Source organism: Heloderma suspectum, chromosome 2 (genome assembly GCF_057233095.1).
Source record: "Heloderma suspectum isolate Gila_16-S chromosome 2, 16-S_ref, whole genome shotgun sequence".
NCBI lineage: Eukaryota > Metazoa > Chordata > Lepidosauria > Squamata > Helodermatidae > Heloderma > Heloderma suspectum.
The window spans coordinates 116,992,485-117,018,203 of record NC_139459.1 but is presented as its reverse complement, the minus strand read 5'-3'; the positions used below and the strand labels follow the sequence as shown (position 1 = coordinate 117,018,203).

Here is a 25,719-nt window from a genome sequence, read left to right as displayed (position 1 = left end):
TGGACTGCTTTCTAATCTAGGAATGTGGGTGGGAGGAATCTCTGTCAGCTGCGGGCCCTGGGAAAAAGGGGCGTGCTCCTCTCCCAGGAGCGACTGCTCTTCCTCCGAATCAGAACTACTCTGGGATTCTATGGGCTCAGTGTCCACCCTGACATCATCTGATTAACCTGACTATAAACTCTTAACTTCTCACTCATTCTTTCAAAACTTCAGTTCAGTGCACATTTACATGGGAGTAAGCTCCATTGAACCTTCAGAGTGTGCATGCATAGGATCAGGGTGTAAAACACATTGAGCATTTGCCTAACAAAGGCTCTCCTGCCGCCTGTAATGTTACCTTGTAATTTCTAATGACAGTCTAAAGCTGCAATCTTATACATACTTGACTGGGAGTAAGTCCCACTAAAATCAATAGGCTTTACTTCTGATTAAACTTGTAAGGGATTGCACTGTAAATTATGTTATAAAGAAATGTTAACCATTTCAGATGTGTTCACATTTTTAACTTCTTTTTTACATAATGGGTAATATATTGAATACTCCATACAGTATTCTCACACTGTGGCATAATATGATGACCTAACTCCTGTGTTAACAACGCTTCAATTAGAAGTAAGGCTGTGAAACATTCCTAGGCATTAGCTTGTCCTAACTATAATTATTTTTGCCGCAACTATCTAACTAGATGAAATATTCCTTGGCGCTTACTCTAATGACATTGTTATCCTGGGATCTAGACATTTGAAAACTTATTTTGGCCATGTGCAGGCCTGGTTTCTAAAAGTTTAATGTGATGTTAGTTTCCTGTGATTTTTTTTTTATGGTTTGATCCAAAAGAGCCTTTCCGCTTGTGGAACTTGGAAGTGTTATTTTACACCCCACTCACATTGCGGGGGGGAAGTGAACCTACATCCAGAGATCATTATCACCTTTCACAAGCATGAAAACTGATATAGAATTTACAGCACTGCACAAATTCTTCCACTAGTGCTTGCACAAGTGCTTGAGCAAATATTTCTAATTTGCGGTTTTGCTACAAAATGAACAATGACGCCAATTACTTTAAAGACATAACAAGCAGCTACTTTTTATTTTTAACTTGAGAGTAAGTGCAGGGCTCCCCATCAGAACCCTAGCATTGAGTCTTTGACCATTCCCCCCCACACAGTGGAGTCCTAATCAATGGGGGGGGGGGCTGCCAAATAATCAAGTATTTAAACAAATGGGTCACTATTTGGCAGCATATATTGTAGATACAAGGGGGGGTGATCATGACCGCAGTGTTTGTGTGGTGGGGTAGAAGGGGTAAAGCCCTCTACCCCCACACTAGAGTCCTGATGTGGATTGGGACCCTGCACTTACCTTGAGTAAAAACAAAGTCGCTGCTTTCTACGTCTTTAAGGTAACATGTGCTTTGGTTGAATATTTTCTGACTCTTGTGAACAAAAACCTCAGGTAGAGAGGTTTTATATAGTGAAATACCAGCAAGTCTGATGTTCTAGGTTAAATACATGTGCGATGGTGGTTTAACAGAATTTGTGTTCGGTTTTGAAGTACGTACATGAAATGCTTGTTAAAATGCCATCTCTCACTTAGATTTTGAATTTTCTTTGTGTATGTGAGCCAGTTGGCAATTTTCCAGGATAACAGAAGCCTGGTGTATACTTAGATACCTATGGCTAGGTATTTTAGATAATGTAGGTACAGTAAAATAGATCTTTGCTTTCTCTCTCAAAAGGTTGGGCTGACTATAGGGACGTACCCTTCAAAGAGACTACTTGTTTTTGAGTTCATTATTTGCTATGTGCGTGCATGCATTCATTCTCTCATATGCATGTGCACAAAGCACATGCAGGGCTATCTTGATGAATGCCACTGAGTCTGAGACTGAGGATGCAATAGTTTGGATGCAATAGGCCTAGTGTGGGGCTAAATCCTACCAGCTAGGTACTTGGTGTGGCATGTGCATTGGGAGGGTGAGTCCATGTGGTGGCAGGGCACCATAATCCATAAAAATGCTATTCTCTTTTTCTGTCCGTTTGGCTGCCAAGGTGTGGGAGAGGAGCTCTTGATTACCCACTGGCTGGACTTGCACAACACGACAATCCACACTCAAGATTGAATATGGCTTGAGTGTGAGTTGTTATCAGTTGTTATGATGTGTAAATCCAACACGCTAACAAACCATCATTTATTAACTAGGAATAACCCACAGGAATAGAACCATGGGTTCTGTTTGTTGTTCATGGCTAAGAAACCATGGTTTGTTAGCACGGCTGAGTTCACACACAACAACCCACAGTTCAGCAATCCACGGTTGAATGACAGAATTATGCATGGTATGGAGAATGTGGATAGGGAGGCATTTTTCTGCCTCTCTCATAATACTGGAACCTGAGGTCATCCCATGAACCTGGTTGGTGGGAGGTTCAGGGCAGATAGGAAGTACTTCTACACACAGCATATAGTTAGACTATGGAATTCACTACCACAAGACATAGCGATGGCCACCAATTTGAATGGCTTTAAAAGGGAGTTAGACAAATGCATGGAGGACAAGGCTATCGGTGGCTACTAGTCCTGATCACAATGTGCTACTTCCAGTATCAAAGGCAGTAGGCCTATGTGCACCAGTTGCTGAGGGACATGGGCAGGAGGGTGCTGCTGCACTCATATCCTGCTTCTGGGTTCCCAGCTTGTCGGCCACTGTGTGAACAGAATGCTGGACTAGATGGGACCTTGGTCTGATCCAGCGTGGCTCTTCTTATGTTCTTGTGACAACCCACACTCATCCTTGACTTTGGGTTATTCTGTTGTGTGAACTCAGTCTCTGTGACCAATTTGCAAGACACTTTGCAGATCAATTAACTCGTATACATTCCTGCCTTGATTCTGAGTTGTGGCATGCCCTTGTTCTTTTTTTAAGGATATGTATTTTTTCCATTTGCAAGACCTGAGGATGTGGAAAAGAAACAGAGTTTGATATCTGTAAAGAGCAGAGCCTTTTCTGTGGTTGCACTAGGGTGGATACAATTTTATAAGTTAAAAAAAAAGTGTTTTCTTTGAAAGCTGATTATAATACAGGCTTATTAAGTCTGTAGCCATAGTCTGTTAAACCTGAATCTGTCAAACACATTGGCGGCATTCAGGTATCAGAGGATCGATAGTGAGCCCTGTGCTCATGCACTCCCTTCCCCTTCCTTCTACGGTAGTTTGCAGTCCTGGTTTTGAAAGGCTTGGTCAAACCATAGTTTGGTTAGCATGCAACAGAAAACCATCGATTGTCGTCATTAGGCTGTGTGTGCAAGCAGAGGAAGGAACACATCGCTCCTTCCCAGGCTCCCAAGCATGAAAGACTGGAAACTTGTTTGGATGCACCTGTGAAAGCCTGCTTTTCTACATACTAGAAAGAACCAGGAGCAAAAATGATTGTGGCAAAGCATTATGGATTATGACACTGGGATGGTTCAGATGTAACACTAAACCATAGTCCAGCATTGTGATAACAAGCTTCAGTGAGCCTCAGGCTCCTGTGCTCTTTCCATCTCTCTCCTCCAGCTTGGCTGCATTGGGGTAACTGCTTTACTTCTGCTTTTAGATTATCCGTAGCTGCCCTGTCATCCAAATCCAGACAAGCTATGATTTATCTTAACTGGTTGGTTACCTTCAAACAATATTTTGTGAAGTTCAGCTAACTACAGATTAGCAACAGTTTGGAGTTCAGACAAGACACTAAGATGCAGTTAATCCAAAATGGGAGTGGCAACTCCTCCTTGCGATTACACAGAAAAAGGAGTGATGGGGAGGGTGTGAACCTGCAGAGAAGCTAAGCTCATTCTCATAACACTAAACCAGTGTTTAGTGGCCCTCCAAATATTTTATCCTGCCGCTCCCATCATCCCTCACTATTGTCTGTGTTGGCTAGGGCTGATGGGAGTTGTAGGCCAAAACATCTGGAGAGCCAGAAGCTGCCCACCCCTGTCCTAAACCATGTTTTGGCATTGCATCCAAATGCATCCTGAGTGCCTCAGAAGTGCAGCACAACTATAAGAAATCAGCACAGCATCATGGAAAGTTGCCACTCTTCAACAGGCTTTGGAAATGATGTGGAACTCTCTCTTATCATTGTGCACCTCAAAGTTGTGTGGAAAACAGTGAGTTCTTCCTCTTGTGTTGGACTTCAGAAACAGTGACCTTGCTGCTTTCCTATGTCTTTGTGGTTTAGTGTGACAATAGGGAGAGTTCCCACTCTTTTCCCGAACCTGTAGAAGTGTGGGGCTATTAAAAGATGTATTCACCATGGTGAAATCAACAGCACATTTGTGAACTTGTAATTTCATAATTGCTTTTCTAAACAAATAAAAATTATGTAGTGCAGGGAACACAAGGGTTTTAAACTCTGCTCCAGGGTAGTATAAAAACTCTAATTAGTTGCAAACAGATGTTTTGTGTTTTGTTCTTGTTACCACAACCAGTTAGTATGTCTGTTCAGGAACCATATGAATTGGAAAGTTGTAAACTTGATCAGTGATTTAAATTATCCAAGTTTCTTAGTGTGTTTAATCAGAAAGGATTTAAATTGACGTCATTTGAATCGATCCACCCTGGCTTGTACCTCATTTGTTGCATGCTCTCCTGAACTCCCTTGGCGCTTTAGAAAGGAAGTGAAAGCCTTCTACTTCCTTCAACCAGACCTTTATGGAATAAAGTTTTAGCATGCACTTTTTTGTGTGACAGTTTTTCACTGACTTTTTTTTCCAGTTTATATGAAATTTTATGGTTATGAGCCACTTTGGTCCAAATTGGGTAGAAAGGAATGATAGAAATATATTAAATATGTACAATAAAATAATTTGAAATAGAAATACATGAGGTCAGATCTTTTTTGTCGTAGTTTTAGCTCCACAAAGTCATGATGCTATGGAGTTAGTCCAAGTGGCTGGAACCACAATCTCAACCTTCTAGCCCTCGAAGTAAATCGGCCATACACCCAACAGGGCCTACCTGTTTGGCCCTGGAGGAACAAAGTCCTTCTCAGAAAAACCATCTCACTGTAATAGCTCATGTGTCTTCTGGGGACACACACATCCAAGGAACTGTAAATATGTGACACTATAGCTATTGTTAGGCAGTTGCTTGTTGTCTCTCCCCTGCTTCCAACAAAGGGTAGCAGCAAGGTGTTCAATGTGATCCTCAAAGCTCACGAGTCCTTTTGGGGCCATTTTTGTACATTTTAAACATGTGTTTTTCTTTTAATTTACAGTCTTTTCTTTTACTTCTTGATACCTTGGGATTCCCCCAAGTATGTAGAAACAACTCCCTTATTTTTGGGTAGCTTCATTTTGCTTTCAGATTGATAGGCACTGGGATTGCGATTAGAAAGGTTCAGTGGACTGGTTAAATTCATAATAACTGGAACCCACAAAGCAGAAACTAAATACAGAAATATTCCATATAATTACTACAAATTCAGTGGATCTAACCCACCATTTGAGCCCTTCACAGGCTGCCCTCAAACGTATTGTCCTGGATGGTTGTCCACTGTAATAGTTGTACTTCTGACCCTAATACATGTGGTGAAAATTATCCCTTGCTATGCTAAATTAAAGTTAGAGGTCAGAATTGAAAATAGGCTTCCCAAGTCTGGGCTCATTAATTTAAGCTTGCATATGAAAGACTTAGAATGTTCAATAGTATTTAAAATAGCTTGGCTTTTTTCTTTCAGAAGTTTAGGGCACAATCCTATGTGTATTTAGACAGAAAAAAAGGCCTACAACTCCCACCATCCCTCCGACAGCCATATCTAAACATGTGTAGTATTTCACCTTTAGGGCGCAATTCTATGACGATAGTCGGCAGCCTCTGAACTCGGAGGCTGCCGAGTATCCAGTGCAGTGTGGCTGGAGTGCAGAAGCAATCTTTGCCTCCGCTCTCCAGCTGCCCTGCATTTCTGCTAGATGGGCAATTTTTTTCTGCTAGCAATGGCACTTCAGAGGGGGAGGGAAGGAAGCTGGAGCAGCAATAGGAAATTTTGTTTAGCCACCACTGCAGTCTCTTCTCCTCCCTGCACCTGGGAATGCCCCCTTTTCCCCAGTCTGCTCTCCATATCTAAGCATGGAGACATAGCCAGAACTGTGCTGGCTACAAGGGGGAGGGTGTGGGGAGTGTGGTTTCTGGACTACAAGGTCAGAGCCCAGAAATCGAACAATCCTATGTCCCCCCAGACACTCTCTAGGGCAGTGGTCTCCAAACGTTTTTGACCACACACCCCTATCAGTGAAAAAATTTGAGCACGCACCCCCAATACATGTATATTTATTCATAAATTATATACATGTACTACTGTACTAATATATTATGTACATTATAAAACATACACAAAAATAAAAATGAAACAGGATGAGATAAAGATGAAATAAAATAAAATAAAAACTATTTTAAAAATGTTTGTTTATTCGTGGTACAAAACCCCTTTTTGCTCTCACTTAAAACAATATCAATAGCAATATTTTTAGTGAGAGCAATGTAATTGAATATAATTCATTATTTTTGAAAATTTTGGTTTAACACTTTGTGGTACAGCGATTCGAAGGTCTGGTTGTAAGTTCAGTTTATTTCGATAATTGGTTTTATTGGCTGTCATAGCTGAAAAAGACACTTCACAAAGATACGTAGATCCAAATGGAAGAAGTGCATCATTGGCTGCACTTACTAAATCATGATACTCATTTTTTTATCCTATCCACCAATTATGCAAAGGTTTAGTTGAAATTCAGCTAGTAAATTTCCATCTTCCTGATGTCAACCAGTTCTTGCAAGCTAATCTTTAACAAATGGGTTCAAAACCCACTGAAACTCTTTGTTTGGAAGATCTTTAAACAGGTTAGAAAATTCCACTTCCAAGTTTTTAAAGTGTGCAGATATAAGAGTTTTTATAGGTGACACACTTACATCATTTTCCGCATCAAAATCACATACTGATGGAAACACCTCCAAACATCCGTTTTCAAAATGCTCTCTCCATAGAATGAGTTTCTCTTGAAAGGCAGTTACTTTCTCACTCATTGTTAAAACATCACCTTTACCTTGAAGGGACAGATTAAGTACGTTGATTTTTTTAAAAAAATAATCTTCTAGGTAGCGTGCTACTGACAGCCACTTGTCATCACAGAAAAGGTCAGCAAATTTGGAACACTTGTCATTTTGTAAAAGAAAAATGCATGACTCATCTTTAAGTTCAACAGCTCTTTTAAGCATTTTGCCACAAGATAACCAGCCAGCCTCTGTGTGGAACAAAAGATTTTCATGGTCACTCCCCATCTTATTATAAAATACTGTAAAGTTTCTACTATTTAAAGGTCTTGCTTTTATAAAATTAACCACATTTATGACATCCTGTAGCACTTCTGGTTCCAACTTCTTTGCTGCAATAGCTTGCCTATGACTGATGCAATGAATGAATTTCACATGTGGTACTATCTCTGTAACCTTATCGTGGAATCCTTTTCTTTATTCCAGTCAAAGCAGCTGCTCCATCAGTGGTTACACTTTCACAGTTTTTCCATAAAACATTGTTTTTATTAAAGAGGTCATTTACTGTTCAGAATGTGTCTTCTCCGGTACGTCTTCAGTGGCCACAAAAAAGTAGTTCTTTGTATATTTCATTATTGAAACAGAATCTAGCAAATTCTGTAAGTTGAGACATGTTAGAAACATCTGTACTTTCATCCAACTGTATAGCAAACCACCCACACTACGTAATTTGTTCTAATGCTTGGTTTTTCAAATCTTCACTATTTTCTATGCATCTTCCAACAGTATTGGCTAACAGAGGAATGCATTTTAGTTTGTCGCCATATTGTTTTCCATGTTTTATTTCAGCCGTCTTTACTGCAGCAGGAAGAACAAGTGTTTCCCCAATGGCATGAGGCTTTTTGTCTTTCACTATTACGTAAGAAACCTCAAAAGAGGCTTCTAAACTTTTTATCATTGTTTAGTGGATTGAGTATCACATGACTTTAAACATCGCTGAAAAAATTGTAGAAGTTTGTCTTCATGTTCTGCATGCTGAGTTTTTAAATGTCTTGCTAATCGTGATGGCTTCAAACTGTCATTAGCTAATGTCTTAAGACCCAACATACACTTAGGGCGAGGTTCGTCGTTAATCGCAGTAGATGTAAATCCATATTTCAAATAGTCTTCTTGATAATTAAAAAAAAAAATTGGCCAACTTGTCAGATCTGATTAGATCATCATTGTTTTTACCTCATAATGTGGCTGACAAAGAGCTCGTACTAGGAGGAGGAAAAGTGTCAGCTCTGCCATTTTCTAGTTGCTCGCTTGTGCTCACATTATTTGTATTACATTCAATCCATGGTTTCTTGGCAGGAATCTTTTTAAGTCACCTGTCCATCTTGTGAGGGTTAGTTGAGTTAAAACTAGATAATCTGTAAATCCATGAGGGCACCACTGTCTCCTTGCAAGGAGGGGAAAGGAGTGTTTGGCCGGGCTCCTGCCTGCACTGGAGATGGGAGTCCTGGTTGCCAGCCCCGCACCCTGCACAGAGTCCGCACTCCTTGGCTGACTGGTGGCTTGGCCAGGGATGTTAACCCTTCCCGCTCTCCTTTGGCAGGATGGAAGCTGAGAGGAAAGTGCCTGCTTCCTTCTCAGCTTCTAAAGGAGAGTGGGAAGGGCTAATCTCCTTCCTGCTTTCCTTTAGCAGGAAGGCACCATGGACCCAAGCAGTTGCTCTCAGTAGCCGTGGCAGAGGCAGAATAGGACAGGACCCCTCTTGGCTCTGGTCCCATCCTGCTGCTGCCACCGCTGCTGCCCACTTCGTAGGAGCAGCAGGAGGCTGCTCAGTGATCAGGCAGCTTGCGCACCCCCGTGGATTGTGTCGCGCACCCCGCTTTGGAGACCACTGGTCTAGGGGACATAAGATTGTTCCCTTAGTTGATTATAGAAGGAAATCTAACTTGTTCAATCTCAAATATTAAGCTATGCTGACTAAAACAAATGAGAGGGAAATTTTTCTGTTCCAATACGTTTATTTAAGACAAGGCAAGCTTGGTATCTAGCAGAGAGATGAGTCTGTCTAAAATAAGATACTGTTCTTTTATTGCAAGAAAAATATTCTCCTTATGCTGGGATATTATCTGTCAAAATATTAAACTGATAAATTCAAAATCTGATGTTCCGCTATCAGCCATAGAATTTCATTCAATATAAGATAGATACAAAAATACTTTCTATATATGAGGCACATTTATTCTTAAGTCAGTGAGCACAATTTAGCATTTTAGAAGCCCCATTGCATCTACAACAAAGACTTTCCTATTTATATAAGTTTCATGTGAATATAACACTTAACCCATAGTTTGTTTTCAGTAAACATTGTTAAGTGTTCCTAATCCCAATTTGGATTCTGGTTTGGATTGCCTATGTTACACCATTAATTGTGGAGTAAACATCTGGGATCGTATAGCACAGATTCTTTGGGTGGCAAAACATTTCAGGTTAACATCCAAACCAACTTGAGAAAAGAACAAACCCTGGAGAAAAGCATAGAGAATAGTTCATTGTCATTTTGATCTTTTGTATTGCGAAAGGTTTAAGGGTTAAAGTTTAGGCTTAGGCCTCCATACTTGTATCAACTTATTCCTGATTTTTTACAGTAAATGAGGTTTTAGTTTTTTGAATGAGCATAAAATGAACTTTATCCTCCCTGCCATTTTGTTTTCACACCTGGGTTTTCCCTTTCTGCACTAAGGACTGAAAAGTGAAGGAAGGCAGAAAGATAAGAGTTGTGGAACAGTTGTGAGAGCTGTAGAGGGACAATCTGGGGCATCAAAAGATTGTGTGTGGGGGCGGGGGGAGAAGCACCCAGTACAGTGGGTGCTAGAGGCTCACCTAGACTTTGTGGTCTCACAGCTGTCAGCTTTTCATGGATTTTTTTCCCCTCCATCTTCAATGTAATATCTAGAAATCAGCAAGGTATTGCTTCTTTTATTGCTTAGCCCTATTAGTGAAACAGTGCAACAAACTGTCATACATAACAATATTCCATGCTGCCCAGCTACCATGGCATATCGTATCTAAAACATAATAGCCCTATTTAGGCATTCTGTTCCTGAACAGGGCAAACACATGATGAGATGAAGCACTCTCCTTTGTTACTCCTCTTTGTAGCATCCATCACCCTGTACTCGTAGAGGGCAAGTGTCTGAAGAGGAGAGCCTCCTTTATTTCTGGAGGCTGTTCATGCAAGCCACAATGCTGATTTTTTCCTCCCCCCTCAGTTGAGGGATGCGATGAAGGAGAGGGGCGGGTCTGGACCACTCCTTCTCATTGCGTGTTTGTCCTATTCAAGAACAGAATACCTGAGTAGGATAAAGGCATTTGTCTTTCATAAAATGTGCTCTAATTCTGTTGTAGCAATACATGCAGGGACTGCTACATTATGGGTAATATGGTATGGTCTCAGCAAAGGTGCTGTGTGTCAGTTTTCAAACAGGAAAATGTACAGAAATCTTAGTTATGGTTTCAAAATATGCATTTAGATCTGACATTCTGTCAAATAAAAAAAAAACTATAAACACTGTTAAATTGGCAATTCTGAAATAACCGTAGTCGTGGTATTCAGCATATATCATTTTTAAATTATCAGCCTAGCTTTTGACATTGTGTTTGTATTCCTTTGACTGATGCTGCATAACTTTGATGTGATACAAGACTTTTGTTTTGCTAGTAAGTATTCATCAATTAGCACTGAAAATGTGTAGATGCAGAGTTAATCCAGTCTATTGTGATATAACATATGCATGCTTGTAGGGAAGACACATGAGAGCCTCATGTGGCGCAGAGTGGTAGGTGGCAGTATTGCAGCTGAAACTCTCTGCACAACCTGAGTTCGATCCCAGCGGAAGCTGGGTCCCAGGTAGCCGGCTCAGGTTGACTCAGCCTTCCATCCTTCCGAGGTCAGTAAAATGAGCACCCAGCTTGCTGGGGGAAAGGTATTCACGACTGGGGAAGGCAATGGCAAACCACCCTGCTATAGTCTGCCATGAAAACGCCAGCGAAAGCGGCGTCCCTCTAGGAGTCAGCAATGACTCAGTGCTTGCACAGGAGGGAAGACATACTTTGCAGTCCATGTAAAAACATTATGGAATTATTATACTGCAAATAGGATTGAGGAACATTAAACTGTGTCCCCCTTGTATCACTGAAAGTATCGGACTAGCCTTTGAGTTTTATGAAAAAAAAGTTTTCATTTCCATCGCTGTGCATTTTGTAGTGGCTTAGAACTGCAGAACTGTTCTTGAATGTTTGGTATTTTCATTGGTAATGTACTTTCAGTGTATAGAATAATTTTGAAAGGACCAGGCACAGGTTTACTTTAGCATTCTTTATTTCCCACCCACTCCCAGTGATGTGGGGTGAAAAATTTTCCATAGAAAATTATTCAGTGCTTTTTTTCCCCATGGAAGACTTTCAATTTTATAAGTTCATTAGTAATAATGAATGGATGCCAATTGCAGATACAGTATGAGGCAAGCTTGGCGGTTTCAAAGTTGTAGAGGAATAGTTCTCAGCATATCATGGACAGTTCTTTGAGTTGCTAAAATTTATTTGTATGTCAACAGTTTTCAGTACATTTGTCTTTTTCTTAAACAGTGTCAGGGAAGTATATGCTATTTAATTTTTAGAATTATTCCAATAAAAAAAATCAACATAATACAATATTTAAATCAAATTAAGTGATTAATGTCATTAATTTTCCCCCTCAGATGTTTCAGATACTTGTGGTGAATTAGGACAAAAATAACATGGGGTGTTTTTTTAGCATTGTTGTTTACTAAATACAACTAGGAAAATAAATATGCAGACAGAGCAATGCTATGGGTACCTGGAGGGCATTCCAGGGACCAGAGGATGGTGTGAATTCCCGCCCCACCCAAGACATAGCTATGGCCTTGGGGAATTGGAGCAGAGATTTCCCTCCCAACCCCTCCCCATGGAAAGCTGTGTGGTGGACTCCCTTAGGTTGCTAGTGCAACCTCAGTTTTAAGGTGGAGTGGAAAGTGAAAATGCCTCCATTGTTCCGCCTGTCCTGCCTGGCTCTTCCTGGCAGGGCTTTGAATGGGTGGAGGGCCTCGAATGTTCAACTCGCTGTCTAAAGAGAATCAATCCGGTAGGATTGCGCACTACATTAGGTTACTCTAAGACATTAGAACATGTTCTGAAGCAAACTGAAAATTGTCTGATGCAAATACCCTAATTTGGGAAAAAAATCCAATTCAAAATGTTTCAGAAAACCCACATTATTACCCACTTCTTTTCATCATTTTATGTATCCTTACATGATTCAGCAGAGACAGTCTGTGATTGTCACTTTCACCACATCCAGGCACATCATGGAAAAGTTACCCATTGAGAAGCTTCAGATATCATATACCCTGCGGTTAGAAATCTCTGTATAACAGGCATCTCTAAACTTGTAAATTCTGATTTTGTGTAGCATTTATATACTTTAAGGATTGTTTGCCTTCTGCTTCTTGAGCATTTCATAATTGCTAATACTGAATTTGATCAAACGAGGTTTACAGTAGGGCTGTGCAGGGACCACCCGATCCAACTCGGAAGCCGCTTTGGGGGCTTCTGAGGTGGGCCCAATTCAGCTCGGGCAGATTCGGGGGGGCCCCGACCCAACTCAGCCCCGAACCCAAAGCAGGATTCGGATGCTGAACCCCGCTTCGGGTCCCCCCAGCACCCCTGCACAAACCCCCTTACCTTGCTGCTGCCGTCGCCACCACCACCAACTGCTGAGGCCTGGACACGTGTGGCGACTCTTACCTGCAGTAAGAGTCACCGCGCACGTCCAGGCCTCAGCAGTGAGGACGGCAGCAGAGAAGGTGGCTCAGGTAAGGGCCTGGAGGCACAGGGGGCGGGCGAAGCATCAAAGCACACCGAGTGCTTCAGAGAGCCCCCAACCCGCTCCGAGTTGCTTCGTGCCCTCTCCGCTTCACCTCAGAAGGGGCACAAAGTTACCCGAAGGAGCCAGCTTCGGCTTGGGGTTCGGGCTGAAGGAGTGCACAGCCCTAGTTTGTGGGAGGGGGTGGTGGAAAAACAACACCATGCTTCTCCCCCCCCCACCCTTATTAAAGTGAAAAATATTGGTTGGAAAACAAAAAAATAAAAGCTTGGGCCCTCTGATTTATTATTGTATCACAGTTTGGTTCTTTACAGTGTGTTGGTATTCAGTTACCTTAACAAGTATAGAGCAAATGTTTTCAGAACGGTTACTATTCCCTTGAAATAAATTTTGTTCAGATCATTCTATGACCTAACAATTTAAGGGTTGTTTCCAATGTTAGTCTAACTGAAGTCCAGTTCATTTCAATGGATCTACTGTAAGAAGGACTAACATTGCCTATAACCTAAGCATCTACAAACTGAATTATTACAAACCCATTGAATTCCTTGGAATAGATGACAGGGTATGGTCTTGAGGGCACCTGATGCAGTAGCGTCGCTAAAGCTAAGCAAGCCGGGGGCTCGTCAGTGCCTGGATATGAGATAAGTTTAAGATCCCTATATACATTGCCTTGACATGGGATATAAATGCAGTTAATAGAACATGGATATAAATTGAACTCAATACATAAGAACCATGATAGTGGAACCTATATTCTGAGTCCATTCTCTTGAGTGCCATTGCTTATGTAGACAAAATGCCAACAGACACATGCAAAAGAGGAGGTATCAACATACTCAGAGTAACTATGATGTTTGCAGAGTGACAAAACTTTAGGGGAAAAAATTTATGCTGGGGGAAGACCCCCAAAACAATCCAATCAGAACTGAGTACGCCCAGTGCATATGTGGAATGCTGGCTGGCTGTTCAGAGGGGAAACCACTGAAAGCTGGATGGGAGCGGTAATAGGAATAGAGTGGCTGAAAAAGGCAGACAGAAGAGACACAGATATTAAAGTGCCTGCCTGCCTACTCATTCAGTCTCTTGCCAACTGGCACCTTATTCACTCACTCTAGGTAGGTAGCCTTATACAAACCGAAGGGAGCCTGAGAAGGGATTCCCTATTTGAATCTCTTGCTTAGATCCAAAGGTCCATCTGTGTGAGTGGAAGGCATCTTTGCTCTTGGAAGGGCTCTGGTGGGTCTCCTTAGAGCTAGTTTTCAGGGGCCACTGGTGGCTCCAGCAGAGGGGAATTGGCAACCCATGCTGCACAGGCAGAAATTTATAAATCCAAGATCTGATATTCTTAAAAGTGCTGGACAACTTTAAAAGAAGCAAAGTTATTTTTTAAAGGGGAATTTTCTTGGTGTGTTGTATGAGTGTGTTGCATAACAGTGCAAGTAAAATTTTAATGAGGTAAGGACTTCTTTTAGACAGACCTCAACAATTCCAGACTCTGTTCCTATATTAATCTTATTCAGTTCAATGAAGATAAATGAAATACTACAAGAGATAATTGACCCGGCTTTTGTTAAAACAGTTAAAAGGGAGCATGATCTAATACTGGCAAATAGAAATCCTGAATGATTCGTTTTTAAGTTAAAGGCAGCTGTCTATCTGAAGGAGCAATACTTTTATGTTAATTTGAAGCTGACTTACACACAGAAAAATATATTTTGTCATTAAGTAATTTTATATGTTCATGACTGTTCTCTTGTCGTAACACTGCTATCTGGTTATACCTGACTTTTTAAAAGTACATAGCTTTGTGTAAAAATAAAATAAAGTCAACTTTCCTTTCTCTGTAACAAGGAACAATCTGGCACGCTTCTTCACACAGCTGTTTGGTAGTAATTGGAAAAGACACTTGGAAATCCTACTCTCAGATTGTGGCCAGCTGGCTGCACATATCCTGTGTGTGGTGGCAGATGCACATGGTTGTCTGACCAGCCATGAACTAGGAAACCACTTGCTGAATTTTCCCATGATTACCTTATGGATAGTAGTTGTGTGCAGAGGCCCTTATAGGCATTGGGGAGGGGGAACTAAAATCCCTAAATGTGTTTTCCTTTCACAACTTTCAACTTAAAATAGAGACAGTCTTTATGGACCACAATAATTCCAGGCTTAATGATCCTCACTAATAGTGTGAAAAGTATCTATGTTGTTCTAACAGATGAGCTTTTCCATGGCCCAAACAATAAGTCCTACTCTACTACCTGACACTACTCTACTACCTAACATACACTTGGAAAGAACATTCTTAGTTCAGGTTGCCCGTTTTTATGTTTTTAAATGAAAGTGGCCTTGGTGCAGTTGAATATCCCCATTTCTTTCTCTTAATATAGTCATTTTCATGGAGAACTGAAATACTTTATTCTCTCATTCTGTAGGTTTCCTATGCGCGACCAAGTTCAGCTTCTATTAGAGATGCAAATCTGTATGTCAGTGGTCTCCCAAAAACTATGACTCAGAAAGAACTGGAGCAGCTATTTTCCCAGTATGGACGCATTATTACTTCTCGTATTCTAGTTGACCAAGTCACTGGTAAGTAGAAAGCTGCTTTACACTGTCTCTTACTTTTTCAGCCTAGCAGATTGTCAAATATTCCTTCCAATACAGCAGTCTTGCCTCCAGAACATATCAAACGTATATGTGCGCCAGAAAATACAATTTTCTGCTGGAATTGTTCATAAATATGCATGGACAAAAATAGATTGCTGAGTGTAGTCAGCCAGCCTGAGTCATTTCCACCTTGGAAGGTGTAGGTATGAAGCCTGTTTCATGCCTTGTAATAAATTTACAGCTGCTATGATCTTCATTTCCAAGCTACTGAGTGAAAATAGGCCCTCTTTCCTTATAAAATGCTAATAAGCAGTCTTTAAAAATTAATAATACCATAAGAAAAGTCTTACATAGAAGTGCTCAGCAGTTCTCTTAGGCCAAGACTATGGGAAACAAGTTACATTATCATTCTACTGAAGAAAATATGAACTATTGGATACAGAGAAAAACAAATCCACCAGGGAGTTTTTTTTAAAAACAAGTCTGAAAGGCGTATTGATTTGATGCATACATATCAAACAGTTTATTTTAATTAAACACATTCTTAGCTTTGCAGGCACTGCCAACTTAGTGAATACATTGCTCTTACCTTCTTTCTGTCTGTGGTGTAATACAGTCTGAATGGAGTAGACATCCATTAGGGAGATTGGTGTACATGGAGTGTCCTTCATCATTACCAAGCGTTCAGGGATCTTTTATTCTTCTACATATTTTAAAATCCTAGGAAAATACCCAGCAGGTGTTGGTTGTGGGGTTTTTTTTTACATTCTTACATAATTTATAGGCGTCACAAACTTCTCTTCAATGACTCAAGATAGAATTTCAAAAATGACTTGGCAAATTTGTGAACATCTTGTTCCTTTGCATTATATGAGGTAATTTGAATATGAAGTATGGCTGGGTCCCATCTCAGAGCAGGAATTTTGGTTATAAAAGTTAACTGTTTTAATTACATAAGAAACAACCTGCTGGATCAGAGCAAAGTCCTGCCTCATCCTGCATCCTCTTTTCCAAAGTGGCCAGGCAGATGACTTGGGAAAGCCCACGTGCAGGACAGAACTAATTCTAGAAAGACAAGCCTTTCCAATCCTGTATAACTTGATTTTTATTTGTTTATATTTTTATTTTTATTTTTGGCATTCATCTGATGACACATTTTTTGTTTCAGTACCAACCATGGCTGTCATGCACAAAGCAGCATGTATTTTTTGTATGCCTAACAGATTCTTCTGGAGAGGTTTCTTGAAACTCCTCTACCATCAAGCCTCACTTCTTAAACTCCCCCGAGTTTGTGAAGCAATTGCCTTAACAGCAAGACAAACAAAGCTAATACTTGTGCCTCTGAAAACAGCCCCTTTTATGCCTCCCCTTAAAAAAAAAAAAAAAAAAAGTAATTTAGGGTATAATCCTATGGGGATAGTTGGCCTCCTCCGAACTTGGAGGTGGCTGACTGTCCAATGCAGGTTGGGCAGAGCGCTGTCTAACTGGGCCACTTCAGAGCAAGTGGGGGGAGGAGGCCAGACGACACATAGGAAGCATCATACCAGTGCTTTTGCAGTCCCCGCCCCCAGGAACGGCCCCTTTTCGGCCACCCTGTGCTTTTCTTCCGAGCGTGGAGCCAGGGACAAATCATGCCTCTTACGAAGCAGTGGGGGCCGGGAAACGGATTTCGGGGAACGGAAAAATCGTATGGCCATCCATAGATTGCGCCCTTAAAGGTTTAGTAGGAGAGCTAGTTCAAAGGAGTTTCTATGGATAGGTCAGGTGCATGCAAAGTGTGTGTGCATATGTCTGTGCATGGATCACCATCATTATCACAATTACCATACAGTGTATGTAACTAACTTTAAATCTTAAATCAACATGTTTAGTTGCAGAGAGCTTCGGCTATTGGGCGGTATAGAAATGAAATAAATAAATAAATAAATAAGCAAGCAAGCAAGCAAGCAAGCAAGCATACAGGTTGGAAAACTGAACCATACAGGCTAGTTTAAGGAAAAGAAATTTAGTGGGAGAATCAGAGTCTGAAACCAGATAACTTGGGTCTTAGGCTTACAATCTGGAACAATCCATGCTAGAAAACTGAGCTGTATAAATTCCATTGTAGGGGCATTCTTACCGTCTAAAGCTGTGTGTGTGTGTGTGTGTGTGTGTGTAACTGAAGACTCTTAAGTTAGGTGTACTGTGAATAATACTTCCTCATCTCTTCACTGTCAAGGTAGTCATGTTATTAGAATGTTTTTGAATAATAATGTGATGCAAGCTATCAAAGGGAGGGGGTGAGACTGTTAAACGACATCTCTGCACTTAAATGTCTTGCTGTTGCTTCCCAAAACATGTAAACTTCTCAGAAATTTTGAGGGAATTGAAGAAAAGCATTTTTAGAGAGAGAAACGTTGAAATTTATGAAATACCTACTTTCTTGACAGGCCTAAACTTAATACAATACATTTATTGTGTTCATTTATAACTTAGAATATGAAATTGTACTATTTGTCATATTTATGAAATTAAAATTTTCAGAGCAATTGTGCATATTTACTCAGAAGTAATGCCCACTTTGTTTAGTGAAGCTTACTCTGCTAAGATTGCAGCCTCAAAAATTATAAGTGCCTTAGGTTGCAATCATATGCCCACTTACCTAGAGCAAGTCTCATTAAACCCCATGGGACTTAACCTTAATTAGACATGCATAGTATTGTGCTGAGAGATTTGTAGCAGGCAGTTTGAGCGGAGAGGTGTAAGGTTGACCACAAGGGAAAGGTCAGATCAAAAGGACAATCTGATGCAGGATACTTCTGGTATCTCCAAACTAGATTTAAAAAGTCACCAGCAATCTAGGAGCAGCCAAAGCCCCCAGTATGCTCCTCTCATGTAGATGGCAGCACCCTCTAGGTGCAGAAAGCACCTTGGATGCAAATGTTGTTTATGTCCGTGGTATAGGAGATATCTACAGCATTGGACTGTGTAAAACAGTCTAATGGTATAGATGGGTTTAGCTAACATTCTTCATAGCACTCATTTGAGTGAGTAAAAACTTGTCTTAAAAAGCATTTTTCTCATTCCAAAAGAGAGAGTATTTTCATAAGACTCTTTTTTCCCCAGCATTTTCCACAATTTACCACAAAGTCCCTGGGGAGGGGAGACAATTCCCCTGCACCCAAATTTCCCAGTTGTATTTTTCCAAGGTTTTCATATTGGTTCCCCATTTCCTTTTTATGCTGTAAATAAAACAAAACAGTTTAAAGAGAATAACCCATAACTCTCCTGTAACTGTGACATGGGTGTTTTATAAGAACATTGTAAAACATTTATTGTTTGTATCTTTTATTGCTCTTTAGGAGATTCTTATCAAGTGGAGTTACTGACAGTTTATAATGTAGACACAAATGCAGAAACTTTTTTGGGGTCAGGGGCAGGTTCAAAATGTTGAGTTCCCTCTCCACATCTGCTTTTCACACAGATGTATTGGGGACATTATTTTGTCTAGCTGAAGTATTGCTTCTCAGGATATTGCCATACATGTGTTCGTCCATCCGTCCCTCCTACTTTGTTTCTTTTGGTGAGGGAAGGTGCTGTTGTAGCATAATCTGTTCCCTATTTACGATCAGGATATAGTTTTAGTATGGTATGTCAATTTCTACACACACATACTGCCTTCCTATACCATAGTTTGATGTTACTTCTGACTGTTAACCAAGGTGAACACAAACCCAAGCATTCTTTGAACCTAGAAAAGCTAGATTCGGCGCACTTCACTCCCCCTTCCCCAAATTGTATTAAGGTTGGACAGATGTAACTCTGTACTGTAAAAGGAGGCAGGAAGAACTCACATGGGAAAAGGTTATGTGTCCCAGCCAAGCTTTTCCTGCCTCCTTTTACAGTACATAGTTACGTCTGTCCAATGTTAATACAAATTTGGGGGTGTGGTGTGTGTGTGTGTGTAAGGTGACATACCACACTAAAATTATATCCTGATCATGGAATTGTGGAAATACGATTGTGCAGTCTAACATAGGAAGCTACCTTATACCAAGCCAGGCCATTCGTCCATCTAGTTTAGAATTTTCTGTGCTTATCAGCACCAGCCCTCTAGCGCAAGGATGGGCGATGTGTGTCCCTCCAGATGTCTTAGCCTACAACTCCCATTATCCCTGGCCAGCATGAACAATGGTGAGGGATGATGGGAGTTGTAGGCCAAAACATCTGGAGGGCCACAAATTGCCCACTGCTCCTCTAGTTTCAGACAGGAGTCTTTCCCAGCCCTACCTGGGGATGCCAGAGATTAAACTTGGGACCTTCAGTATGCAAAGCATGTCCTTGAACACTGAGCTATGGCTCTTCCTGATACCTTAATCTTAAGGATTAACTTTATGCTGAATATCACCCAGCTCCCACTGTATCACTTCAGTCTTTCCATACCTCCTGTTATTTCATTAACTTGGGTTCACACAACACAATAACCCACACTCAGGATTCAGTATGAGTTGAGTGTGGGTTGTGGTTGAACTCTGTGTTGTTGTTCAACCATGGGTTGACGTGTTGTCTGAACCTGGATGCGATAACAAACTGGCTTGTTAACCGTGGACAACCCATGAAGAGAACCCATGGTTTGTCATTGGGTTGTGAACCATTTTTGCTATCACGGATGGGTTCAGACAACACGATAACCCACATTTCAACAACAACCCATGGTTCGCTGACAAGCCACACTCAACCCATAGTCAGCCCTTGAGTGTGGGTTATCACCCAGTCATTGTGTTGCTCATTCTAACCCTTGAACATGGGACCACCTGCGAGATCCACAGGCATTGTGGCCCCCCACTTGTTGAATCCTGCCTCTAACTTCCTTCCTTGTTACAAATTGTCTATATTTTATATTATTTGCCTATTTAGCAGCTGAAGCTGTTCTTGCCCTTCATTGCGTCGTATGGCTTGTTGGCTTACACATAGCTGTAAAAATGCGATAATGTGGGGGAGTCTGGTATAAGTTGTGGAAGTGAGCAATGAATGAGCCCTATGCCTTCTACTTTTATGCAGGAGTTTCAAGGGGTGTGGGCTTCATCCGATTTGACAAGCGGATTGAGGCAGAAGAAGCCATCAAAGGCTTGAATGGGCAGAAACCTCCAGGTGCCACAGAGCCAATCACTGTAAAGTTTGCCAACAATCCAAGCCAAAAAACAAATCAGGCCATTCTTTCCCAGCTGTACCAGTCTCCAAACAGAAGGTATCCCGGACCTCTAGCTCAGCAGGCTCAACGTTTTAGGTAAGTGGAAACGTATAATGTCCCATGGGTCAACCATTCAATCTGGAATTTCCTTTAGACCAGCTTATTCTGTCCCTAATATAAATTCATATTTCTTCATATGAGTTGCTGGATTTCTAACTTTCTTTGTGTCTGAAAGTCATAGCAGTAAATACTTATTTAAAAGCACTGCCATCTGTTGGCAGCTAAAAACAGATGAGTTTAAGAGCTAATTAGTAACACTTAAACAATTGGGGGAATGTTCTTTTTCCCGTTTGCACCATGATTTTAGGTTATTTTTAATCTTCTGAAGTAAGCAATTTTGACTAGATCAATTACTGTTTTTGACATATGATACTCCATATCTAAAACTTTGCTGGAAGAAGTTCATTTTCTTCTATCTGAAGAGTTATTGTTCTGGATCATGTCGCTCACCCTACACTTCTTTGCTATGGCAAAAAAAGCCAGGGTTTTTAAAAGTAGTTTTCCATTTTCGTGTGTGGGTCTCTGTTCCTGTGACACAAAGCTTGCAGCCATATGTTTTTCTCTGTGATATTTTAGTGTACTGAAAAGGACAGATGGTGCGAATTGAAACAAAAACTGTGTTAATCTACATCCATTAACTGCTTGGAAGTTTGTATCAGTTTAGTGCTGTTTTGTGAGAGATCCTTTTGTGTGTATGCATGTCCTAAATTTGATTTGGTTTGCATTAGAATCCAGTTTATCCAACTTCAGAAAGGTATGTTAAAAAAAAAAAAAAGCAACTGGAGACAATTAGGTATCAAAGTGTGAAGCAGAGTAGAAACTGGATCAAAAGATTGGCTGTACTTATTAGATATTCGAATACACAGATAAAAAAACTAGACTTAAAAAAACACAGGGCTTTAAAAATTTTAATTGCTGTGTCCATTTGAGCATCTGGCTAATGGCAGACTTAGCTACGGAACTTAATTCAAACAAACCCTTTGCATTTTGTGCTATGAACTTGTTCACCCATAAAAGCATTCATTCTAGTGAGCCCTTCTACTGGAGCAGAAAAAGGCAGTTGTTTTTATTCAGTATTCAGTGGATTTCCTAGTCGTTCTAGAGAATTTTGGTTTTTTTCCTTTTGGTTTTTTGTTTTTCTTCAAAGGATACTCTTGTTGAGCCGCTGAATATTGAATAAAAGTAGACTTGCCCTTTCTCCATAGGCAGACTGCCTGCTCCAGTACTGAGTGCGGGGGCAGAGGTAGCGCTGCTCAGAAGAGGAACTCCAGAATGCACTGTGCCTGAACTAAGGTCATTGGGGAATTGCTGCACTGACATGAAAAGAGGTAAATGAACTTCTGCAGAAATGGCTGCTGCCAGGCTTGGGGCACGCAACATCCTGTGGCCTTTTGAAATTCCCTGAGTAGTCTTTATTCAAGATTCACTGGTCCAGCTCTCCCCTATATCACCTACAAGCATAGCGGTTGTGAGTGATATTCATTGGCTTGGGAATGGTGGCAACTGATTCTGAAGAGGAAGAGGGTTATGGTGTACAAGCTGGAATTTGTATACGTGCTTGAAAATGTAGGGATGCCATGCATTCTTGACTCCTACTTCCTATACTACTGTAAACCAAAGTAGATTTACTATGCTTCTATCTCTTTCTTTAAAAACAAACAGAATGCTGCCCCTTATTGCCCCACTGTAGTTGTGTGTTAAATGAAATGGAGAGACCTGTGAAATAGGTTCCGCCTAGAGAGTTCTCCCCTGCTCACCTCAGCTTACCTCAGAACATTTTCAAGTTCTTTCTCCAAAACGAGAAGAACTTTTCCTAACCCAGCTCAAAGAAGTGACATGCGCCTACCCGTCAGCCCCTTCCCCTCCCCTTATGTGGCAACTGACAGGAGCAGCAGTGGCACGTGAGAGGAAGGAGGCTCTTTTTTTCTCACAAGGGCTTGCAGTTGCTACATCCCCCCATGGGTTCCTGGGCCTTATGGACTGGTGTACTGTTACCTGGGTGAAGAAGAGGGAGTAAGGAAGGGATAAGCCTTCTCTTCTTGTGCACTATTCTTGCTGCTCCCACTTGCCAGCTAAGGTAAGATGAGGGCGGGGGGCTGGCAAGAAGGGGTTTATAAGATGGGAGGGTTGGCAGGGCAAGAGGAATGGAAGTCAGGAATTCTGCTATGGCTCAGATTTAGATCTGAGCTGAAGAAGAATTTGGGGACTCTGAAAGTTCACTTCTTATTTGAGGCAGGCTTCTACAAGTCCTATTCTGAGTCTGGTAGAGGAGAACTTCAGCAGCTCTAGGTCTAGACCATGACTTGGAAGTTAGTTACACTATCTTTAATGGCGCTTACATTCTGGGAGCATCGCAGCCTGAATCTTAAAAAATATTCAGTGCAGTACCCCCATACTTCACAATTCACTGCAGGGAATAAATTGGCTTAATCAGATCTTAGGTGATTTAGGAAATTGGAAAATGTTCCAGAAAACTGACTGATCAATTGCACTAACTTAGGTACCAGTCACAGAAGTTGATGAGTGTCCTTTTGCGCAGTTCCCTCAATTAGAGCTTACACAGCTAACCAGTTGCACTGGTTAGCTGTGTTAGCCTGCGTTTCTGGTGGCATATTTGGAAAAAAGTGGGATAGTCTGAAACCTGCATTTATTCCGCTGATTCATTAACAGAACTGCTTCTGTGCACACTCCAAAAGCATTGATCATCCTGCTTCAGCAGTGTAAGGTTGCTGTTCAATCCTTACTTGGCTACTAAGATATTATATGGCAGTTTGAGCATCAAACAGTGTATAGAAATTTTAGGATTCAGAGTAATGGCTACTATTCTCCACTATAGAAATAGATGGATGGTGTCTGTTTAGAAATGTAGCATCTTCCTTATTCCTCTTATTGGTTGGTATTAGATAGAAGCTGTATATTTGTTTCTTACGAACTGCATGTTTTGAATGAAAGCATAGTAAAACAGGAGCAGCTGAAATTCAGCAGAACCAAGACTACTTTCAAATCAAAATAGCTATACCTATTTTACTAAAATGATGCAGCTCACAGTGGTTGGGAGAGGCTAAGCAAGCATTCAGGTCAGGAGAGCCTAAGCAATTCTTGTGAATATCCTCTTTCCATATTCTCCAGATGTGTATGACAGTGAGTATCCAAACCTGGCGAATGTTGGTGTCCTTGTGTTTACAAACCGAGATGAATTTTGTGAATGTTAAAATTGGGTCAGCACTAATAAAGGTTGATGATCTCCTGATTGTCAGAATTCATATCTATGTCCCCAAAGTTGTTTCTGGGCATTCACAAAATTCTTCACTATTCACAAGTTAAGGACAGTTACCACACGTGGTCTGAAAGAGGGATTGCTGCGTGTGATGTGTATAATCACCTCATGGTCAATTCTAGTCAAACATGTTTTGCAGAGTTTTTTAAACAAGACAAAAACATCAAAACATTTTCACTAGGGGTAACAGTGGGATAAGAAAAATCTAAAACTGGTTAGTGCAGTTTCAGAGACTTGCAAAACATGTTTTGAGCAAAAGCAATAGTGGAATCATGGGAAGCAATACTTCTCTCACACAGCTTTTCAGTTCTCTTAAAAAAGTATTCTGTCTTATCCACAGAGGTTTTCTTTCTGTGGCACCTGTTAAATCAGTGACACTATTACCATGTGTACATCTTAAGTTTAGGTGGTGGAATTTTTTTCATAGTGACAATTGTTATTCACTAGAACAATTTTTATAATTAAGTAATTTATGCCATACATCAAGTGCTTAACATAGTCTTCCATGTATGTCTATAATTGTGCAAGTTAGATCATGCATAATTACCATAGGTATCTGAAGATTATGAGAGCTGTGTCAAATACTGAGTGTTTCTTATTAAGGGCCCAAAGATGCAGAAATTGTGGCAAAAAAGCATGGACTGCCTCTTAACATATTTGGGGTAAAGCTGGATTGTGTTGAGCTGTGCAGGGAGAGACTCAGGGAGGGGATCAACGTGGTGCTGAATGCCTCCCTTAAGGAGGGAGTGATGCCATCAGCTGTCAAGGAGGCGGTGATAAGACCACTGTTAAAGAATCCCTCTTTAATATTTGAACAACTTTTGCCCCATCTATCTGCCATTTTGGGGCAAGGTGATTGAGCGGATGGTGGCATTGCAGTTGCAGGCACACTTGGAAGAAGCTGATTATCTGGATCCATTTCAATCGGTCCTCAGGCCTGGGCATGGGACAGAAATGGCCTTGGTGGATGGATGATATGAGGAGGACTCTAGATGGGGCAAATGCTCCTTCCTTGTTCTCCTCGATCTCTCAGTGACTTTTGATACCATTGACCGCGGTATCCTCCTGGACTGCCTGGAGGAGTTGGGCATAGCAGACACTGTATTACGATGGTTCTGTTCCATCCTGTCTAGCAGGTACCCAGGGGTAGCTCTGGGGGAGGAGAGCTTCAGACCCTTGGGGACTTCAGACCCTAGGCTACTCACTTGTGGGTTGCCACAAGGTTTTATTTTCTCCCCGATGTTATTTAACATCTGTGTGAAGCCGCTGGGGGCTATCAGAAAGTTTGGGCGGCAGTGTCACCAATATGCGCATGACACACAACTCTAACTGTCATTTAAATCCTCGCCAAGGGTGGCTGTAGAAACCCAGTCCAAGTGTCTGGAGTCAGTGAGGGGCTGGATGGGAAGGAATAAGCTGAACCTCAACCGTGACAAAACTGAAGTACTTTTGGTGGGAGACAAGGAGAGTTTGGGGGATGCTGACCTGGTGTTGAGTGGGGTGCAGCTGCCCCTGAAGGACCAGGTCCACAGTCTGGGTGTCATTTTAGACTTCAAGCTGTCCATGAAGGCTCAGGTGTTAGCCGTGAGCCGGGTGGCACTGTACCAACTCCATCTGATATGGCGGCTGAGCCCCTACCTCCCTAACCATCTGCTCCCCTCATGCCCTGGTCTC

At 41.2% G+C, this 25,719-nt stretch overlaps 1 protein-coding gene across 15 annotated transcripts in view; it reads left to right on the top strand.

Annotated features, from left to right (window-relative positions):
• ELAVL2 (ELAV like RNA binding protein 2) overlaps positions 1–25,719 on the top strand; it is a 168,521-nt gene that overhangs the window by 135,149 nt on the left and 7,653 nt on the right. For all 15 annotated transcript variants that reach the window (XM_084834607.1, XM_084834602.1, XM_084834595.1 and 12 more), the window contains 2 exons: positions 15,367–15,520; positions 20,579–20,804. In XM_084834607.1, coding sequence (XP_084690733.1) covers positions 15,367–15,520; positions 20,579–20,804 — 380 coding nt within the window. The remainder of the gene's footprint in view (positions 1–15,366; positions 15,521–20,578; positions 20,805–25,719) is intronic.